The following is a 22,036-nucleotide window of genomic DNA, read 5'->3' on the forward strand; positions in this document are numbered from 1 at the left end:
AGTAAGTGCTCAGTAAAAGCTGAGCCGCTCCGGGAGCTAAGACTCACCAGTGGGTCTCCTTCGGCGTCGCTGGGGGGCAACTGCTTGCTCGCAGACCCTTCCCGAGGCATGGAGTAGCCGTCGAAGCCAACATCCTCAGGCCGGAGCTGCAGCAGGGGAGGCCACTCGTGCTGCTGTGGGCTGGCTGCCCAGGGGTAGGTGTCCATCACCCACTTGGCGGGGTCCTCCCAAGGGGCCCGCCTTCCATAGAGCTGGAAACAGGCAAAGAAGGAATAGTCTGGGAGTGGCCCGAGACCTCTTCTGCAGCCCTGGTTTTGCAGCCTTTGGAAACCTCCTTAAGCCCAGCATGATACCTTTCCCAATGGAGCAACTCCACTTCCAGAATTCTAAGGAAGGAAGCCACCCGAGGTACACACAGCTTGATGTGCTAAGACTGAAGGCAATGTGATATAGGGGTCAAAGGTGCTGGCTTTGGAGTCAGGCTGACCTGGGTCCACATCTTAGCTCTGCTACCGCCTCGCCATGTCCCCCTAAACTCCATGCTTTGTGATTCAATCTGAAAAGCAGCCCCAACTGCGTGATTTGAAGCATTTGTAAATCCTCCTCCTATGACCCATTTCAAACTACCAATATGGAATCATGGAATTTGGAGTTGGAAGGAGGTGCTGAGCATCAGCTCACACAAGCTGGCTCTAGTGTCCCATTGGAGGCGCCCTACTCCCTGAGGATGACCTCCCACAGAGATCAAGGGCCGGGCATCAACACCACAGTGGTGGTCACCAATAGCCCCGGTTGGATAAAACCCCATTTCCTGAAGCAGCTCGGACTCTCAGAGCCCCTCCTGGCAGCGCCGGTCATTTTCAAGCCAGCACTCTGTTAATAGAGGTTAGGCACTGGTATCAGAGTTTTAAGTCTCTCTCTCAACTATTATCCTTCAAAATCATAACAACTGACAGAAAACAACATTTTCACTTAACTTAAGACCTTTTCTTAAGCCTTAACTACTAAATGATAAAATTACTGCCGTGACTTTTACTGGCAATGTCAGGAAATCTATACTGTCTTTCAAGGACAGAAACCCAGGACGCCGCCCCTCCCTGAGCGGGGCTGCCACCAGGCCTCGTCTTCATCTTCTCTCTAATGTCAGCACAGGCGGCCGCATCTCACAGCTGATGGCGTGTCAGCAACGCTTTACAAATACTGAACCGCCGTGGGACTCCAAGGGGAAGTACGAGTGCCCGAGTGTCCCAGTTGAGGGGACAGACCCAGGGAGGAAAGGCAGTAGAATGGGAATCCAAGTCTGCCGGCCTCCCCACACCCCCGAGTCTGAGACGTGGTAGGTGTACTCGCCCAGCACGGTGCTGGCTGAGGCTCTGGGAGGCTCCCCCCAGCCCACAGCAGCACAGACCAAAGATTCCTGAACCACCTTGTCTGCCCGGTGGCTCCCTCTGCCCTCCCATGACTTCTACAGGTGAGAGGGGCGGTGAGAGGACCTGCTCACAGAGCAGAGCTGAGCTCTGACTGCCCAGAAGATCACATCTATCCGGGTCCTAGGCTGCCCCAGCTGGAAGGAACTGGGGTCCTCTGGCCTCATTTACCAGATGGGGTTGTCAGGGCCTAAACAGAAGCGCCAACCATGAAAGGTTATGGAGAGGAGTCACATTCAAACCCAGGACCTCAGCTTCCTTGTCTGGGCCTTTCTTACCCTCTCCACCTCTCCTGACGGAGTCTGCCTGGTATCATCAAGGCCACATGACTCAGCCAAAACCAGGCCGGGGAGAGGCACACCACTGTCCACCAGACAAGGATGTGCCAACTTGGCTGAGTCACGGCTGCGAACAGCATCTCTGACCTTTATGTCTGATTTGTCGGGGAAGCCACCCACTCTGCCTGCACAGCACATGGGCTTACCCATCCCCCCAACTGGTGACGGACTCCACCCACGCTCAGGACACGCACACCCTCCTATGACCTCACTGCTTTCTCAGACACCTGCACCCCTCCCGTCTAGCACCCTGACCCTGTCTGTCGCTAAATCTTCCCTTACCTGGGGCAGTGGGGAGTCTCAGGATTCAGCCTGGCGTTCTAGAGGCTGTTCATAGTCTGCACACGAAGGGACGATGGGAAGGTGTGGGCGTGTGCCCGTGCGTGCATGCCAGGAAGGGAGGGAACACACACACGTTTGGGGGATATTCAGAACTGAAGAAGGCTACTCCTCATCAGAAACATGCCTACAATTTTAGAAGCTTCTCCCACCAGAGGGAGGTTTGGGCCGCCTTTCCCAAGCCAGACCTCACGCGTGAGCTTCTACGTGGCCCTACTTCTGGAGTCAGTCTGGAGGAGGAGAGGCTCACAGCCGCAGAGAAAGAGGCTGGGATGTGGAGCTCGTCCAGCCCTTAGACATAATATGGCCCAGTGGTTTTCAAATACTTGCTCTTCCCCTGACCTTACCAATGAGTAGCCTGGAGAATCTTCTGGGCTTCACAGAAGAAAATACTCAGCCAGAGAAAATACTCCTCTAGTCTAAGCTTCTCAGATCACAGAGAACCTGAGACCTACAGACAGGAGACTCGCCCAGGGTCTCAGCGCCGGCTGGGTCATCCGATAAAGACCCCAACGCTCTCCCCTGCCCCGCAAGGGAATACGAGTCCTTTGAGTTGCTCTAAAGACCTCAGACACTTCAGCAAATGTTTACGATGACAGCTCCAAAGGGGAACAGAACTGGGAACTGAGTCATCAGACAAATGTACACTAGGCCCATGTGAACATCATCTGCAAGGACAGAAAATATTTTTACAAGCTTCCACACTCGCCACTAGACATGTTCAAGACCCGGTGATGAATGGCTGGGCTGGGACCGTGGCAGGCAGAGGAATGATCATAAAAGCTCCTGGCCCCACGGCAGCAGGGCCCTGAGGCAGCTCCGGGAAGCGGCTGAGACAGCTGGATGGAGAGACAGACAGATGGGACATTCACCTGCCCCTAGGCAGGGAGGCACCTGGCGTGCCCAATGGCTCAGGAGCTGTGGGCTGAGACAATGGCAATGAACTCCTGAGCCTCTGTGAGCCTCTGACTCCACACCAGAGGCCCTGTTTGCCTGCTCTGAACCACGGTACCCCCATGGCCACATGCTCATCTCGTCTGGTCACGTGAGGAGTAACCCCACACAGTGCCCAGCACACAGTCAGCGTGGATTCCGGTAACTCGGGGCGGGGTGAAGGGTGGGGGTCAAATATTTTTTTTTTAAAGAGAGGCAACCTTTGGTTACATGAAATCTTATGGAGAAAACTGCCCTATGAAATATAGCACTTTGTTCCCTGAGCCACCGGAAGCTTCTGGTAGTTGGGGGGTCCTCAGGACAGCTTGAAAATCCCAGAAGGAAGGGAGGAGTCGGCCAGACGGTTCCAACACTGGCTCATCATACTCCTCCCACTGAGTGGACTTGGCGAATAGTCAAAAACTCTCGTGAGCCTGTCTCCTCACTTACAATGTCATCTTCGAGCTGTTAGAACTATAAAAGAGATCATGCACATCAGGCCCCAAGCAGCACCCAGCAAGTAGCAAGCCCTCAGTCAACGTCAGCACCCAGCAAATAGCAAGCCCTCAGTCAACGTCAGCAGACCTTCCTTCAAAACCAGAGGCCTGAAGAGCACACCAGGTTTCCTCTTGAATCAGCAGATTCTGGTGGTTTTCCTGGACTCCCCAGGATGATGAGGTCACAGGTCTGGGGCAAGGTGGCTCACTTCCAAGCAGCTTGGTAAAATGCTAACTGTGGCACACTCTTCAAAGATGGTCTTTCAAATGACCTCACAGCATAGGGAAGTCATGATTTCCTTGCTTCACACTAAACTGGTAAGTCCCATGAGATGGTGGCATGTCTCTGTTCCCTGCCCCCGATGGAATGGTCTATAGCCATCCCCAAATCCTTTCAACCTGTTGCCTTCTCACTCCTGGTGGGAAGGAGACACAGTGCTCCTTCACCATGAACCCCAGGAAGGGCAGTTTACACTGTGCCCAGAAGGCCTTTGAAATTCAGGTCTAAAGGAGCAGGGTCCTGGCACGTCCACCCTGGGTGAGGACCAACAAGGAGCCACCTGATGGGTAGTTCAAGGCTGGAGCACTCCTTGTGTCTCCCCACTCCTGGTTTGGGGCTCACTGCGCAAATGAGGCCGGCCTTTAACCAACAAAGCCCAGGGGTTCTTCCAAGAACGCTCTGAAGTCACTCCCTATCTGTCATCACAAGATAAATTTGGAGCAAAGAAGAAGCAAATGAACAAGCGAAATGCAAGGCAGAAATAAGAGGAAATGGTGCATTTCCTCCACCTCTAATTCCTCTACTTGTTTTGAGCAGCATGGGGGTCTCCCAGAGGGGCCGGGCATAGCGCAGCCCCGGGAAGCCACGGAGGGTGAACAGAGGAGAGGGGCTTCCGAAATGCAACAGACTTCAGGAGTCCAGCATGTAAGACAAGCTTCTGCTGGCCCAAGAAAATAGAATGACTGCATGGCCGCTTGGCTTTGTGGCACTAACAGATCATCTGATTAAAGACTAAATTAGCCAGTGAATTTATCTACCCAGGGAGATTCTTATTGCCAAGATCTAAAATCCTCACACCTTTGTTTACGAAAGTCATAAGACACAGGAGAAATGCTGCCATCAGGGAATGGTCTTCACACACGACCAATGAATAATTGGTCCCTGACCAAGGGACCGCCTAACTTTGTGCGGGTCTGCCTTCAGAGTTCTTTTCCGTTTCCGCAGATCCCTGCATTTGCAGGACCTGCGCTCGTTCCATGGAACAGCAGTCACAAGAAGCACGGTCCTTTCCCAGTTCCTGCCGTCCCACACGCCCCCGGAAACCATGGGCACCGCTGCATGGCATGATGCTGTCCCATATTCCCTGGACTCAGCCACACGTACAGCAGTGACACACACAGACTGCAGCCACAAATGGGCTGTACCCCACATATGCACGTGGGGGTGCCCCCTCCTATGCCCTCCACAGGCACACAGCAGCCTCCTGGGTCTCCAGGTGCCCAGTGTGGAGGAAACCAAGGAGCCCTTGGGAACTTGATGGGTTCCCGGATTCTTCCGCTGTGCCTGATGCCTGCTCATTACTCAGCGTGGGGGCTGCAAGCCTAGGACCTTCTCCAGGGGCCTCCAGGCTCAGCAGTGACCCTGGGGCAGGCTCCAATCTGATGCTAAGCCTGCAGCATTCAAGGCTGGGCTGCATGAGAAGCGAGCGGTGCTGCCTTCCAGCTGCTGCTCTGTAAGGACTTGCAACCTCATGGGCTCCAGGGTCCTCCCTGGCAGGGGGGCAGGGGGTGGGGGTGGGGGCAAGGTGTCCCAGTGGCAGGTAGTGAGTACTTTGGGGCTGAGGCCTCAGAACCTGGATTTCAAGCTAGAGGCCTGAACTCAAATCTCAGATTCTTTAAGCGTCCCTTTTATGACCTTGGGCAAGTCACTTATTCTCTTTGAGCCTTAATTTTTCTCTCCTGAAAAATGGAGAAAAGAACTAAAAAAAAAAAATCTCTGCTCAAGTCCCGGGACTAAGGCAGGGCTTGAGTCAAATAGCAGAGGAAAGACTGCTTCCCAAACTGTACGCTTCCCTCTCTTGTGCGCTCGCTACGCTGGGCCCTTTCTGGCTGCGACTGCATTTAAGCCTTGTGGTGACTCCTTGTGGTGGAGGACTGTCACTTTCCCCTTCTGTCTGCGAGGGCACTAGGGCACAGAGAGGCTGCCAGCTTGCCTGGGGTCCCACATTAACAGTGGCAGAGTCAGGATATGTCCTACACTGGGCCAGACGGAGGGCCTCCCCCGTGAGGGATGGTCACGCCACGTCTGTCGGATGTCTAATGGAGGAGATACAGACAACTCCTCTGGTCACCAGAACAGTCCCCCCCCTCCCAATTTTGAGGAGGCCCGTGGCAAGTGTGCTCCTCACCTGGAGTCCTTCTCGGACGGCTTCCAGGAGATAGGGGATAATCGAGTAGTTCCACAAGTCGGTGAACCACACCCTGGAGCCATCCACGTCGATGGGGCAGGATAGGAAGAGCCGCGGGCCTGGGGACCACAGGGAAAAATCAGTCAGAGCTGAAACAGGGGGTGGGGAAGGGGTTAAGAGAAGCCATGGTCTTAACAGACCCCACAGGAGGGACCCTGTGATTTTCTGAATGGCAGTGTAAGCACCGCCTCCCCGGGATCTCTCTCCCTACGAGAAAATCATCCGAGAGAGAGAGGAGAGGCTTTAAGGGGAGAGATGTTCACTGCAATGTGACGAACGCTGAACCCTGCCCGCTGGAACCAGAGGTGTGCCCAGCGTCAGAGAAGAGAATAGGTTACGTGAATGATGGTATGGCCACAGCTGATTACTCTGCAGCCCCGGGGAAGGACTGTGAAAACGGAGTCTCAACACAGACGCTCCGGGGACAACGGGAAATAAAAAAGAAAAGAGCATCCTGTGTGCACGCTGTGTTTGCACCCACACAAAGCCTACATGCCCGGACAAGGACAGAACACCGAAGCTCAATTAACATTAGGTAAGGATGGTGGGATGATCTGTCTTTTTTTCTCTGAACCCTAAGCTTCGGGAATGTTGATTGTGTTTTATTTTTAAAGTGGAGCCCATGTGGCCGGGTGCCCTGCCCTTGGGGGAGCCTGGCAGTGGGGGCTCATCAGGGAGTTGGCATTGGCGCAGGCCGGCTGCGAGCTCTAGTGGCTGTGCAAAGAGGGGGAAAGAGTCAGAACCGGATGCTGATGACCGGCAGCACGGGGTCTGCCCGGGCTGTGACCATCCCTCTGTCCCCTTCTCATCCGTGTGGACGGTGCGGCATCTGGCTGACTTGTGCCTGCCAAGTGCTGTCCCGGCCAGGGCCCCAGAAGCAGCGTCTGTCCCCTGGCTGGCCTCCCACCTACCTATGGTGACGTCTGAGGAGCTGTGAGCCTCCAGGAAGCGGTTGAGGTGATGCCAGACCTTGGGAATCCAGTCGATGATTTTTACCAGCTCCACATTCCGCACTCGCCCACTGATCTCTGTTTCCATGAGCTTCCGCCTCAGGAACCGGCCTAGGAAGCCCTTCACCGGCTCCGTGTGGTTGGCACAAAGCACCCACCTGGAGGAGAGGAAGGTTTCTCCGTTACGAGGACAGGCCTCACTGCTCTGAACACTGCACACACATTAAATCCCAGTTCCCTCAGGGCAGCCCTGTGACAGAGCTGTGACAGCCATCCCCATTTCACAGATGGAAATGCTGAGGCACAGACAGGTTGCACAGCTTATCCAAGATCAAACGGCTGTTTAATATACAGAAGGGCTAAGATCAGAACCAGCACGGTCCAGCTCCAGAGTCTGAGCTCTAACCGCTGAGCCTGCTATGTCTCGTGCTGGAAGTCGGGCTGTGGGCTGGCCTCTGGGGCTGTGACAAAGACTAAGACGCAGTCCTTGTTCCCCAGAAGCACACAGTCTAGTGGAGGAAGTAGAAGAGCAGAGGGACGAGACCTGACAAAGCCCGGGGAAACAGCGAAGCCTCCCGGAGGAGCGGATGTCTGAGAGCAGGAGGGGCTGGGGAAGGGGGTGGAGACCAGGCTGCCACCTTCGTACAGGTGTGTGGGGTCTTTGAGGGAAAAGGCAGAGATTCAGTGGGACCAGTGTAATTCAGCGTTCAGACTTGACCTGCCCACCCACGGGGTCTGATTCCATGTTGGAGGTGATGGGGAGCCACTGAAGGACTTTAAGCATGACGGTTTTCTGGTCAGATCTGGATTCTGGAACGCTCCCTCAGCTGCCACTGGTGCAGCCGAGGGCCCGCAGGGCGCCAAGCTGCGGGCAGGCACAAGGGTTGCAGCGAAGGTGTGCGGGGAGCTGCGGTGGTGGGGAGGGAGGAGGAAGCACTGATGAGCCAGGACAGCCTGGCTGCAGAGGTGACCGTGATCTCAGGCCTAGGGGAATCGACATTTCGGATGACCACAGTTCAGGTCCACTTTCAATAGCTTTCCCTCAGAGACGCCTGCAGAACGGCCAGTGAAAATGAGCCAGGGGCCTAGCCCAGAGGGGCTTCCCAGCCACCTCGAAGGGCCCAGGCAGGAGAGGGGCAGCGGGGCAGTCAGGTGGGAGGCGGCGTGGGGCATAGGGCATCCAGCCACGCAAGGCAAGCCACATCACCATGTTGCATGACTGAGCTGGACAGTCCTTCCCACTTCCCGAATCCCAGCAGTGACAGCACCTTGGTAGAGGGCCAGGACCGCTGGAGTACAAAGCCCCACAGACCCAGCTCTGAGAGGACACTCAAAAGCAAGAGCTTCCACTTCTCAGGATCACTTGGGGCGGAGAGATGCATCACCAGGGACAGGCAGGGGGCAGGGGGGCAAGGCCAGAGCCATGTCCTTGACACGGCTACCCCGGGGGGGAGACTCAGGGAGACCCAGGCTCCCATCTCAGCTCTGCCGCTGACCGGCCAGGTGACCCCACGTGAAGCAATTCTCTCAGCCTCCCTGTCCCAATGTGCAAGATCAGTCTACCTCGTTGAGGCTATCGTGGGAACGAGATGGGTTACACCCGGGCAAATGCTCAGCATGACGCCCGACACAGGCGCCCGACAGCTGTGCCTCACCTGAAGTTGTGATGAAGCTGCAGATTGGGAGTAGAAGAGGTAGCCTGGTTCATGGTGCCGATTATGTAAGGGCTGCGGGGATGGGAAGGAAAAGAAGGCTCGGTGAGTCAAAGGTGAGCCAGGGAAGGTGCTAGCGGAAGCCCACAGCGCCCGCCCGAGCAGGCAGATGGCTGCTTGCCTCCCCAACCCCGCCCGCGGACCCCGGGCTGCGGGGGCAGCTTGCCCATGCAGCACACATCCCGTAGCTACCATCCTCTGGGGACCATGGGGCCCGGAGCTGTCCTTTACCATTTCTGGTCCTTGCAGTTGAGCAGCCCGTTGAAGATCTCGCCCAGGGAGCTGACGTGGTGCAGGTTGTCCAGGATGATGACGAGGGGCATGTCCCCAGCGCTGTTCTCGCTGCCGCACTGGTCGGCAAGGTTGGACAGGTACTGGCGCAATTCCTGGGGAGGTCGGGGGAAGACTCAGCGGGGGAATGCTCCCCAATAAAGACGCACGTGCTCGAAGCCTTTACTTTGCCCAGGTTCACACAGGTGGAAAGGCCCCTGAGGAGGCTGTGGTGAGCCTGTGTTGAGGCACTGTGGGGTGCCCAGGCACGGTTGTGTTCCCTGCTCCTAACACTTCTCTGCAAGGGTTGCTGTTTTTCTTGATGTTGTTTATGATGCCGACCTTCCAGAACATTCCCAAGGGCGGGTGCCTTATACATGTCTGTACTCCCACAGCACCTGCCTGAGAGCCACTCACACAGAAGCCCCTGATGGACGGATACAGCAAAGGAGCGCTCCCCCCGCACGGCGAGTGCCATCGTAAACAGCCAGCCAGCGGCACAGGGGAGAGGGCCTGCATGCCGAGGGGGCCCTGGAGGGTTGGACGAAAGGGTAAGCTCTGGGCTGAACTGTGGAGAAGAGGTGGGGGACTGGCTTGGGTTGGAACTAGGATGCATCCCAGCACGGCTGTGGTTAGGGATGTGGGTCAGAAGAGGAGGAAGAAGGATAATAGTGCAAACGAGGAACAGCTGAAACGGCGGGCAGACGAGCGGCGAGGCACCAGAGTGCCTGGCTGCTAGTGTTACCATCTAACAATGGTGGCCAGGGACTTAGAGTCTCACACACAGAATCTCTGCAGCCCCACAGTCACCTTCTTGGGTGGGCACTGGGCTTCTCTCCATCTTACCAATGAGGAGGCTAGGGCACATCGGAATCAGGGGCCTGGCTCCAGACTCGGGCCTGCCTCGCTGTGGGCTCCTCACCACACCATGGTCCCATGCACGAGCCCGGTAGCTCAGAGGGAGATGCTTCCCCTCCCTCCGACAAACACACACACAGGCCACCCTTTTAAGCCCAAGTGTGGCTTGCTAGCATCAGGAAAAGCCCCACTTTTTAAGTTACTAGTAATTTCTTCTTCCTTTAGCTCCTTTCCACCAGGGGTTCGTGGCCTCAGATACCTGACAAGGACAGCGTTTCCAGAGCCTTCCTTCCCCTACTCAGGCTTGTGGGGTATGGCTGGTAAGCTGCATTCTACCGAGGGTGCTGGTCAAGGGGAACTTGGGAAGGGGCTCAAATCTAGCCTGGGCTCGACCCCCAACCATGTGTCTGGGGGGGATACTTCTCTCATTGGTCCTGGGACAGGGTGCTTTTCCCTAAGTGGGCTCACACAGAGACTCTGGGCACTGGCACTCTGAAAACTTCTACTTCTACCCCGACATCAAAAATCACCCAGCAGACTGAATGGCGCAGATTCCCGGCCTGCCAAACATACTGAAAGCCGTCATCTGGGAATGAGGTCCAGCAATCTGTATTTCGGAGCATGCCAGGTGATTTGTAAGGCAGAAGAGTCATTTCGCAATTGCCTCTGACTCACCAGTCCCCTTGCTCAGGGCCAGCGCGAGCAAATCATCCATCACCTCCCACTGCATGAGCAGCAAACAGGATTGAGAAAGCACTTCCTGGGACCAGGTCCAGACTTCCCCAGGGGTACCCATGAAGCAGGACTGAAGCCTGATGCCAGCTCTGGAGTCTAGGACTCTGACTTACTCTCTAGTCCACCGCTCTGCACCATTAAGGGGTCCTAGGCACATCCACCCACCTCGAACCTCAGGTCTTGCCTCTGTGACATGAGGAGCCACGACCTCCCCCTCGAGGGTACTAGCGTGAGGCAGCCAGTTTGCTGGTCATGGGCAAGTGGTCAGTGATGGGAGCTGTTACTGTGCATGTCCTCACCATTCCTCAAAAGGATGTTTCATCCGGAGAAACAAGAGCGCCAAGTAAGCACGTGACAAGTTCTCAGCAAACCAGAATGGATGCTTCTGGGGTGCTCCTAAAGGACTCCTAGTACTGGGCGTCCCAGCCAGCTCAGAGTGGGCCAGTGAGAGGTGGGCCACCTCTCCTTACAGGTGGCACCCCTGGCTGCGCCTTCTGCTCTGCCATCCTGACGTTCTCCACAGGCTTCCGCAAGCCCGAGTGAGCCCACACGGGTGACCCTGCTTCCCCATCAGGGCAGGGGTGGCCTTGATGGCCCCAAAAGGGCCACTCGCTGCAGGCCGCGGCTGAGCGGAAGCCTCCACAGGACCTCCTCACCTTGCTGGACTTGTGGTCCACGTTGAAGGTGGCGATGACGCCGTCGGTCAGCTCCCGGCCCTCCCGCAGCACGAGGTACTCAGACAGCCGGTTGGCCAGGTAGGTCTTCCCGGTGCCGCTGGGGCCGGAGAGGATGATGCGCCGGTGCTCCACCAGCAGGGACACGTAGCGCTGCAGGATGGGCTTGGGGATCAGGGACTCGAACACCAGCGCGTCCAGGCTGTTCTCTGCGAGCCCTGCGTTGAAGAGGGACAGGAAGGGTCTGGAGCCCTGTATAACAGGTGGCTCTGCACGTGCCCCCGGGACTGCCGAACTCTGTCCATGGCAGCCACTCCCCCGAGACCTCTGCCCATCCGGGTACACGGGAGGCAGGGCACAAGCAGCCACGGCCGTCTGTCTGCTCATAAGCACCGTCTGGCCCGACACCTGGTTTGGCCGACTCGCCCAGACTCAGCGTCCACTCCGGCACCCAGGCCCTGGGGCCCTGTCTGTCCTCTGCAGAATTGCTAAGACGCTGGGCTCTGCTTGCCTGTCTGGATTTACCGTGCTGCTGCTGTCTGCCCAGACCAGACTCGAGTCTCCCATGTCTGCCAAGACCCTGGAGTGGCCGGTCACCCTGTTCTCTCTTGTGCCCTAAGGCACTGCTGCCCACACTCAGATATGCCACAAAGAAGGCCACCCCTTCATCTTGAGAACGAAGAAGTGCAGTTTGATTGGGGATGTGACGACGGGTAGGGGAAGCCGAGAGGCTACCCAGCAAGACCTCTGAGTCTCAACAATGTCAGAAGGAAATGTATCTTTCCCCTTTCCTAGGTGGGACCGCTCCACCAGTCAGGGCTGTTGGTTTTTTTTTTTTTTTTTTTTGGTAAAGATTTTATTTATTTATTTGAGAGAGTGAGTGAAAGAGAGCATGAGCAGAGGGGAAGAGCAGAGGGAGAACCAACCTGGGCCTCGGTCCCAGGACCCCCAGGATCATGACCTGAGCCGAAGGCAGCTGCTTCACAGACTGAGTCATCCAGGTGCCCCGGGGCTGCTGGCTATTTATTTATTCGGAAAACTTTCATTTGTAGTCAGAGAGAGAAAGAGAGCATGTGGTGGACCCCAAGACCCTGAGATCATGGCCTGAGTCAAAACCAAGTCAGATGCTTAACCTGGTTTTTTTAAAACAACTATTTTCTTGATATCATTCTCAAAAGAAGATCCATCCAAGGTCACTGTCTAAAACCTAAAACAGTTTTGTTAAAACTTACCTTAAGAAAACTAGCGTAGGTAGGTAAAAAGTCAAATGAAAAGCATTTATTCTATTTTATTTTTTGTTAAAGATTTCATTTTTAAGTAATCTCTACAACACCTACTGTGGGGCTCGAACTTACACGCCTGAGATCAACTGAGCCAGTCAGGACCCCCATTTATTCTGTTTTATCATATAGTATCTTTCTTCTACAAAATTATTCACTGCAAACAGACCTCACAAATGCATTTATATGCTACTTTCCAATCCTCCCCCAACTTCTGAGAATAGCCCCTACATGCAGGAGACTATTCCAGAATGACCATGATGAAGGTTTCTAAATGACTTATCTTCTGGGTACAGGCCTAAGACTTCCCTGGTACCGAGCTCAGGGTACCCTACACTGGCTAGAACTCGATGCAAAGTGTGGAATGCAGGGTCTCTAGTCTAAACTTAATCCTGAGACAGGAAAAAACCCACAGAAATCTCTCTCTACATACACGCTGATGCTCTTTTGGTCTTTCGCGCTAAAGCCCCCTGGGAGTGACTATTCTGCCCATGAACTCACTACAGGGTGTGCCCAGCCACACTCCCACCCCTGGGACCACTGCAGTGGACCGTCTGCAGCCCACGGATTTCAGCTCCAACTCTTGTATAGTTTATGGTGTCCTAAAGGCAGGGGTTAAAGCGCTGCTGGAAAACAGAAGTCAGGTGTTGCTTAAAAATAAACCTGAAGGGATCCCTCGAGATGTTGAACAACCTGGTGTGCTGACCATGGTAGATTGGGCTGGGATGGGGGCCGGGCACATTCCACCTTGGCAGACCATCTTGTCCCGGTTTCTACAGAGGGCTGGTCTCTGTGACAGATCACTCCTTTTACCCCTCAGTGACTGTAGCTGTCACCTCCAAGTCACCCACGCTCACCAGCACAGATGAAACGCAGTTCAAGCCCGTGACAGATAAGGCTTTCCCTGAGGGGGTTCTTGTAGAGCGGCACTGTTTTTGGTGTGCCTAGTACCCCATCCTCCTGCCCCTTCTAGTAGGACTCTTCTTGTGGGGAGCTCATTCCAGGGCCTTCAAGTGGGGCTGACCCAGCACCTTCAGTACACAAGAGCCCGGGCTGGGCTAAATCCTCTCTCAGGCCATGACCGGTTCAGTGATGGCTACTTGACTCAGGTGGGCTAGAATCACCTGCTGGAATTTTCTGTCCCACTTTTCCAAAAGGACATTCTCTTCCTTTTAGGTTCCCCAGCCAGAAGGATGAATTGGGGCTACCTGGGCCATTTCTACAGCTGTGCACAGAGCTCAGAAAATATGCCAAGCTGAGGCAGGACTGGCTCTTAGGGCACTGTCGGGATGCCTGGATCCGGCCGTGTTTGAAGTGCTCCCTGCCATTTTCCAGGTGCATTTGTTCCCGCTAAAGCTATCTTTAGCATCCAATGCCACACGCGTGCAGTTTTGCTCATCGACATGGTTAAGAAGGCTGTGTGTGAGGCTCGCATGGTAACACTGCACTCGTCCCTGGCAGAACAAGGTAAGAATTCATGCTCCTAAGGAATGGTGGGGCGCTTCTGAGATACCTTCCAACCAGGAAGCGAAGCTTACGTCAAACAACCCCCAAGATGCCCTGTTAAAACTATAGTCAAAAGCTGTGCCTTGGGGTGCCTGGGTGGCTCAGTTGGTTAAGCATCTGCCTTAAGCTCAGGTCATGATCCCAAGGGCCTGCGATTGAGCCCTGTGTCAGGTTCCCCGCTCAGCAGACAGCCTGCTTCTCCCTCTCACTCTGTGCCTCTCCCCTGCTTGTACATGCTCGCTCTCTCTCTCTGTCAAATAAATAAATAAATAAATAAAATCTTAAAAAAAAGAAAAGAAAAAGCTGTGCCTTACATAGTAAGTATAGTGTTCATTAATCCATTCTTTGGTGGAGGGTAAGGGGAAGTTCATAGACTACAGGGGAAAGGAGAGGTTTGCCGTCAAATATATTTGTGTCGGATTGGATTCAACAGCCTTCTTCCCGGTAGGAGTCCATGTATCCAAGGATGGTGTTAGTGCACCCGTACACTCCTGTCTTCCTGTCCCCTGAATACACAATGATGCAGTTTGCTAGACTCATTTGGCCAGGATTCTGCCCCCACAAGATCCTCTGTGGGCTGAGAATCCCTTGGCACACACTTTGGCCTGGGGCCTAGCATCCCCGGGTGATAAGGCCGCCGGAGACGCCAGCAGGGCCGTGCGTGGGTGAGAGCGGCTCCCACCTGTAGAACGGGACCATGTCCAAGGCCGGCTGGCAAGAGCAACCCACGGGTATCAGTGGAGCCCTGTTTCCGCAGGGCTATTAAGATGGCAACATCTCAGAGTCATAAGGCTTAATGGGACCTTTTGTTATATAATTTCAGCAATAAACTAAAACTATCTGCTTCCGGAGGTGGTGGAAAAAGCTAAGGGCTGTTGAACTTGCTTAGGTAAGAGCGACTGTGATTGCAGGGGTTAGAGAAGCCTGCCCAGCCCCCCACATGCGTGCAAACCAAACGGGGGCCACGGTTTCCTACACCAAGTCACAAAACAAAAACCGCAATTCCCCAAAAACCCCGACCTCCGCCGTCGGCCGAATTACCTTTGACGGTCACAGAGATGGTCGTGTTCTCGCCGACCAGATAGCCACAGGGAAGCAGCTCGGGGGTCTCCGAGGTGTTGCTGCGCTTGATTTCCCCAATGCTGTAGCCCAGAACACTGTCTGAATTCAGCCCCAGCTGACTCACAGGGTCGACGTGGATGATGTATTCCTGGGAAGAATAAAGTCAAGACCCCATCAAAGATGTGGCTAGAAATCTGCCCGTGACTCATGTTTTCCTTGCGAGGGATTTCTGATCATCTTCTCTCTCAGTTGATGCCTGGGTTGAAACCAAGCTGTGGAACGAGAAGTTTCGGGGTGGGGAGGAGGGGAGGGGAGAACTTTCTATGGGGATGGCGTCCCGAGTACCACAGGCCTCTTTAAGTATGGATTTATTTGGTTAGTGACGTGGAGGGAGCCCTAACATAATCATGAACGTTTAGTCTGGGTGAACCAAGCAAGGAAACGTTAGGCTGCTTTTCTTCAATTCAGCTGAAATCCTGAAGACACCAGGGCCTGGGAATAGTGCTGGAAAACTCGTGAGAGAGAAATTCTGTCAAGAACTCTCCACCAGCCCCTCCCCTTGGCTCAGAGCAAACACCACACGGATGATAAAAGGAGCAAACCCCAGGACTGCAAGAAAAAAAAAAAAAAAGCAGCTTTTGATCTTTAAACAGGAAAAACTGTGTTTAATTTGGAATGTACGCCCTCTGAGGTGAGTGACCAAAAGGTTTTAGGTCAGTGAACCTGGCCTGGAGGTCTGTGGGCAAGGAGGTAGCTGGATGGTGACCGACGTAGAATTATTAAGGACAGGTCTCACGACCTTTAATGGTCTCACTTCCCTCCCCGTGATGCCCACAGGCTCTTTTCAGCCTAAACTGCTGTCTTTTTAATCCGAGGATGGCCCAGCTCCCCATCAGCAGAGCTCAGTTTTGGGCTCCAGGCAGCAGGTCAGGTCTGTCTCAGCCATTTCCATCTCTTGCCCGGTCACATTTCCATAGCCTGCCAAGATGGGCAATGATCTTTGGCTGGAGAATAGGGCTTCCTGCATGAGAAGCCACCTGAATCTAGAAGCTAGAAAGAGACTGGAGTGTACTAGTTAAGTCACGTTCTAAAGTCACACCAACTCAGCTGGGTCAACATGGCTGCATTCTAGCTCCATGACCTTGGGCAGGTGACCTGAGCCTTACCTTCCTCCTGTTTAAGTGGGAAAGTAATAGGACCTTCCTCACAGGCCTGGAAATAAATCGGGGCTAATGCTAGCATGGTCTCTGGCACCAAAAATGCAGGCTACTGATATTACTCAACACTTAAGATTGCTGACACCCTTGAGGACAGTAGAAAAAAAAAATGTCCAAGAAGCTTCTCCCAAACCACCTTCTGTTTGAGGTTCACCTCAGGTGAAACATCTGGTTATTCCAGTGATGTGACTAGAGCAAATATAGAAATACCAGTCTCTTTGACTCTGGCATCGATCAGATGTTAATGTCACATAAAGCAAAAATCATTCACAGACTCTGAAGCGTTGGCTGGGATGCTGGGCAAGTCGGATCCAGTCCCCGGGAAATGAAGAATGGAAATGGCCCTGGCCACAGGGTACTCAATCCAAAGTATATTCTAAGTCAGTTCAATATTCAACTAGCAGTTCACCACGCGAGGCTCAGACAATTGCCTGAGGCCAGGGAAACGGCTCTCACAGGCTGGTCAACCACCGCCAAGGGTAGCCAGGAGCAGGCTTGACCAGTCACCAGCCAGTACTCACTATTCTCCTGTTACTAGAAGTGCCCAGAGACTAGCCCCAGCAACACAAGGATGGGGGCAGACCCAGGCAGTGGCCATGTTCCAGACACAAACCACCCCTTCCCTCCCTGAACCCGGGCCCCCACGCTTCAGGCAGACAGCCGTAGCCATCCTCTTAGACACTTACTTTGAACAGTCGTCTAACCACCCCATCGAGCACATCCCACTTCGTCTTGCCACTAACTCCAATGCAGCCAATAAGAAAGAGGTGTGGTCTGGAATCCTAAGGGTAAGGAAATGTATGCAGGTGAAAAACAGGCCCATCTTTTCTGACACAGTTTAGTAAGGACTCAGATTGCCTTAGAGCGCCACCAATGGTTTGAGAGGGGAATAAAAGTCCCATTTGTTATAACACCAGACACACCGTAGATGGAAAACAGTCATCTTAAAAACTTGCCCTGCTCTCTTGCAGAAACAGTACTCCGTGGGTCAGGAAGAGAGGATCTCCTCTCTGGAATCGAGAACCTTCTGAAGGTGTGCCGTGTATAGTGCAGAGATCACGTCCCTGGCCTGGAATGCTCTCCCTTCTCCTATCTGCCATCTCTCCCTTTCCAAACCTTGCTTGCAAACTCACCTCTTCCAGGAAGCCTTCAATGATTAACCCATCAGGCTCAGAGCTCACATTGCTTCACTGGTTCTGTACCGAACTGATACAGGAACATATTCTGTATTTATTTACTTTTAGGTATTCATGTCTTATTTGTAAATCAACTTTACCTCCTTGTTAGATCTTAAACTCCTTCAGGATAGAATATGTTCGATTCTTTTCTTCTTTTATAAAGTTTATTGCTTTACTGCTAATTAAAAGTTAAAACATACTCAATTCAGAAGACAAGGAAAACTCTGGGAAGTTGACACACAAAAAATACTTTTTCTATGTCTTTTGAATTTTGCCCACAGGGCTCTCTGCACAGGGTAGGGCTCACGAATCACAATGATTCAAGAAAAATTAATAGAATATTCCATTTTGTTGCATTTTAAAATCTTAGCTCTGACAGGCTCATAGGGATAGAGAATTAGGAGAGGGACAGCAAGGGGTGGGATGTATGTGGCAGTTAAGCAAAGTCAGCAGAGAAAAGAACACCAGCCTTACGGTGAGATGATCTGGCCTTACTAGTCACCCTGTGACCTGAAGTAAATGACGCCTGGGTGACAAGTTTCTCAGCTGTAAAACGGAGGGGACGCCGTCCAGCTGACCCGCTTCACCTGGATCCTGCAGTGATCCAGAACAATACAATTTCTCAAGGGACTCAAGCTTCTGTAAAATGTAGAATCGACCTCTTCCTCTTGAGGATCACTGGATTAAGGCACATCCCCAGGTGTCCCCTGAATTTTTTATAAGAACGCTCTAAGAATGAATTTTCCCCTTGAGAGTCCTATCATGCCATGACTTAAGCTCTGAAAACGGACCTCTTCAGATTTATTTTTATATATAAAAATATACGTATTTTTAGGTTCGATGAGGAGAAAAGTCACTGGCAGCTCCAAACTCTGGGCCTTCCCCCTTCTACAAGACCGGAGGGCCAGCCACACTGTAGAATCCTCTGGCAAAGAGGGTCTGGCCATAGATGGCTCTGCTGCGGTGGGCACAGCAGGCTCCCAGGCAGTCAGTCCTCCACGACAAACAGCATGTCGGCAAGGATGCCAAGAAACAACAAACAAACAGCTGAAGAGGACTTGAAATAACCGCTCGTGAAATCTTTCTTGCTTCTCTGAGAGAGGGTCATTTCAGTGTCGTGTGGACTGAACCAATGACGAAAAGTCAACTCTGCCAACCCCCACCCCTACTCCCCAAATTGTCCCTAGTGTGGGTGTGGCCTCCTCAGGCTCTGGAAGAGAACTAAAACTACTCAGAAAACTCAAGATTCCTCAGCCCGGGGAGTCAGGCCGCCCCACCGGCTTCACGTCAGCCACCGCGGTGTCCCACCTTGTCTGCAGGCTCTGAACCCTGGACAAGACTGGTGCATTGGGTCGGCTTGCCTCTGTGCCTTCCGTGCTAACTGTGCTTAGCTGCCTTCTTTCGGGACACATTAAAGTCAGAAAAGCCGTTTCCGACGGACGTTAGTGTTTCATTAGTTTTGTGCGAGTGCAAGAGGGGACGATTTTTAGTATTATTAGACTTTCCAAACACGAGAGGGAGGGAGGGGCCGTCTGCTCACATTAATTGTGTCAAAATGCTGCCGGGGATTGTGGTTAGTTAAGGAAAGTGTTAGTAGGACCTCCGAATCACCTTGGGCGTGGAGGTGATGCGGTCTGAGGAAGCCATCACTAAGCTAGGTAGTTCTACCTGGAGAAGGGACAAGCAGAGCGGGGAAAGGGATCCAACTAACCTCCTTCCACTTCATTTCCTCCTGAAAGCTGACAACTATCTTAACATGCCTGCCTCCTTCCTTCCGAGCCGAGCATTCACCAGTGTCATCCAGCAACATGTCTGCGAATGGAAAACATCAACAGCCTTAGGCACATGGGGACAGCAAAGCCGGCCTCCTGACACCCCCGCTGCTTGTTGGCACCGCAGCAGGACAAACCAGGTGTCGGGGTGCAGGGACGTGGGGTGGGGTAGGGGAAGGGGAGAGGGCAGAATGGAGAATGCAACCACAGAAACCAATGGTGGACCAACCAAAGAACCAGCAGGCTCACGATGGGCCTTGCCAAACGGAAGTGCGAGGCAGGGGCTCAACCAAAATGAGAGCAACGTAGCATTATGGATAGGAAATCAAAGCATCAGCCTCCATATGCTTACAAAGAAAACCTAGCTCATGTAGCTCACGATGGTGCTGGCCGGGAATCCATCCTGAAGGCAGGAATACCACAGACCAAGCCATTGCCCCAGCTGCGACCAGCTACTGTGGGGTTTTTATGCAGCATTCAGCTTGTGGGTCAGCCTCTTAAAATGGATCAAACGGAACTCAGCATGGCGGACAAGAGGATCCAAACTCATGGCTTGGAGAACTGGGGGCACTGGAGCAAAGCATGACAGCAGTCTAACGGCTGAGCTCATGTTGGTAGCAGACGCACACCCACACACACACACACACCCCAAGTGCACACACGCCTGCTGCCTCTCCATTTCATCTGTTCATCTGCTTATCTCGGGGCTCTTACTTGGAGACTGGAGTGCCAGCTGCAGGCCCTGACCTGCCCCCGGCCCCGGGATGCCACTCACCCAGGCTGGTTGACTCCGTGAGGTTCAAGCTGTGCTGGGAGAGGCCCATGGACTGCCTAGGGGAGGCCGAGAGGGACACCTGGGAGGGTGCCCGGCTGCAGCCACTGCCTTGAGACTCGGACTTCAGGCGGTCGTTCTCAGCTTTCAGCTTCTCTATTTCACTCTGCAAAGAGTATGGGAGGGGTTCGCTTACTAGGTGGATGGAACACAAACAAGCATCTTCTGGAGCAGGAACTGGAAAGTCCCTTGCAGGGATCAGGTGGGAATCCCAGCCGAGGCCCAGCCAGTCACACCATTGGAGAGGTCCGGCCGCACTGGCTGCTCTTGGGTACACATAAGACCTGTCTGGCGAGGCAAGGGCCACCCTTGTGGAGAGCTGGCCTTTGGAAAGAATCAGAAATGCTTCCCAGAGTCTGTGGAGTCTTTTTTTTTTTTTAAGATTTTATTTATTTATTTGACACACACAGACAGAGATCACAAGTAGGCAAAGAGGCAGGGAGAGAGAGAGGAGGGAGGCGGGCTCTCTGCTCTGTGGGGCTCGATCCCAGGACCCTGAGATCATGACCTGAGCTGAAGGCAGAGACTTCAACCCACTGCGCCATCCAGGCGTCCCTGCTGTCTGAGTCTTAACTGAGAGTCTTACAATACAAGAGGTTTGTGAGACTCTGGGCTTGGCGAACTTCTTTTCTGTAGGGCTCAGAGCCTTTAGGAGCTGCTCTGCATGGTGGGGCTCGGAGGTGGCAGAGTGTGCAGCAGTCCTGAACACAGCTGAGCCAGGAGTTCTCCATTCACAGAGCCTCTCATGGAACGAGTGTCCCATGGAACCTCCTTTGGGAAACGCTGGTTCTCCAGTGAGGCCCCATGTGGCAGAGCCCATAGGGCTCTTTTTTCTCTACACGTGTGTAGGGAAAACCTACCACATGCACAGCACTGGAGCTACATCCAGAGAAAGAGACACAGAGAAAGAGTAGCCAGAAGACCCAAAAGCCTTCTAGTCTGAGGGGGAAGGGAGGAGGGGCTCTAAGAACACATTTGCTGGAATCCAGATGAGGGCGCTAACTCTTGCAGATGCAGGACCCGGAAAAGCTATGGAGAGAGGGAGGCTAATCCTTGAGGGACGTGTCTGGTCTGGCCGTGCACAAGGCTCTCCCCGCAGAGGGAACATTGGGACTAGGATAGAGAAACCTCTGGTGCAGGCAAAGGGAGCAGTCAGGGGCTCTCTCTGGCTGAGGAGTCTGGAAACTGGAATTGCGAGTGGGTGGGTGGCAGATTCTGGGTACAAAGGATCCCATAGCAATCTCTAAGACCAGAGGAAGGAGACGGCCGCAAGCAAGACGGGACGGCAGAGCTGCTGGAAGGCACACAAGACAGGGACGCACAGTTTCGCCATTACTCTGAAAAGAGTCAACTTTGAGGGCACCTGGGTGGCAGAGTGGGTTAAAGCTTCTGCCTTCGGCTCAGGTCATGATCTCAGGGTCCTGGGATCGAGCTCTGCAATGGACTCTCTGCTCAGCACAGAGCCTGCTTCCCCCCCTCTCTCTGCCTGCCTCTCTGCCTACTTAGGATCTCTGTCTGTCAAATAAAAATAAATAAATAAATAAATAAATAAATAAATAAAAGAAAGACTCAACTTTGAGCAATCCCGGGAAAGGCATGAGAAGAGGAGCCTTGCTACTTTGGAAAAGAAAGAAAAAAGATAAGAGTGGAGAAACAGGTTTGAAAGGCAGAGCGCTGCCACCTTTGGCAGCGCTGGGGGGTGTGGCAGAGAGCAGCCCCCTCACCACTCCTTCCCAGACAGCCTGGGGCTTGGGCCCCCGCTCCGGGGCTCACCTGCATCCTGTTCATGGCCTCCCGGAGCTGGTCGAGCTGGTGTGCGGAGCTGAGGGCTTCTAGGCGGATGTCCGTCAGCTTCATCTCCTTGTCTCTCAGCTCATTTCGGAGCTGCATGACCGTCTCGGCTTCACTATCGATGCACTCTGAAATGCTAGGGAAGGAGAGGTGTTACTGATGGGAGCAGCTCTGGGTTCAGCTCCTTTGAGTCCTCC

The 22,036-nt window shown here is 53.6% G+C and overlaps 1 protein-coding gene across 12 annotated transcripts in view; it reads right to left on the reverse strand.

The window, feature by feature from the left end:
* Positions 1-22,036, reverse strand: part of NAV2 (neuron navigator 2) — a 397,156-nt gene that overhangs the window by 6,301 nt on the left and 368,819 nt on the right. For all 12 annotated transcript variants that reach the window (XM_045066131.1, XM_004752128.3, XM_045066132.1 and 9 more), the window contains 11 exons: positions 21,822-21,975; positions 19,992-20,154; positions 19,156-19,256; positions 16,953-17,048; positions 15,029-15,197; positions 11,184-11,419; positions 8,896-9,050; positions 8,608-8,679; positions 6,914-7,110; positions 5,943-6,061; positions 48-251 (listed from right to left, as the gene is read on the reverse strand). In XM_045066131.1, coding sequence (XP_044922066.1) covers positions 48-251; positions 5,943-6,061; positions 6,914-7,110; positions 8,608-8,679; positions 8,896-9,050; positions 11,184-11,419; positions 15,029-15,197; positions 16,953-17,048; positions 19,156-19,256; positions 19,992-20,154; positions 21,822-21,975 — 1,666 coding nt within the window. The remainder of the gene's footprint in view (positions 1-47; positions 252-5,942; positions 6,062-6,913; positions 7,111-8,607; positions 8,680-8,895; positions 9,051-11,183; positions 11,420-15,028; positions 15,198-16,952; positions 17,049-19,155; positions 19,257-19,991; positions 20,155-21,821; positions 21,976-22,036) is intronic.

Source organism: Mustela putorius, unplaced genomic scaffold (genome assembly GCF_011764305.1).
Source record: "Mustela putorius furo isolate JIRA1106 unplaced genomic scaffold, ASM1176430v1.1 tig00003859_pilon_pilon_pilon, whole genome shotgun sequence".
Classification (NCBI taxonomy): Eukaryota; Metazoa; Chordata; class Mammalia; order Carnivora; family Mustelidae; genus Mustela; species Mustela putorius.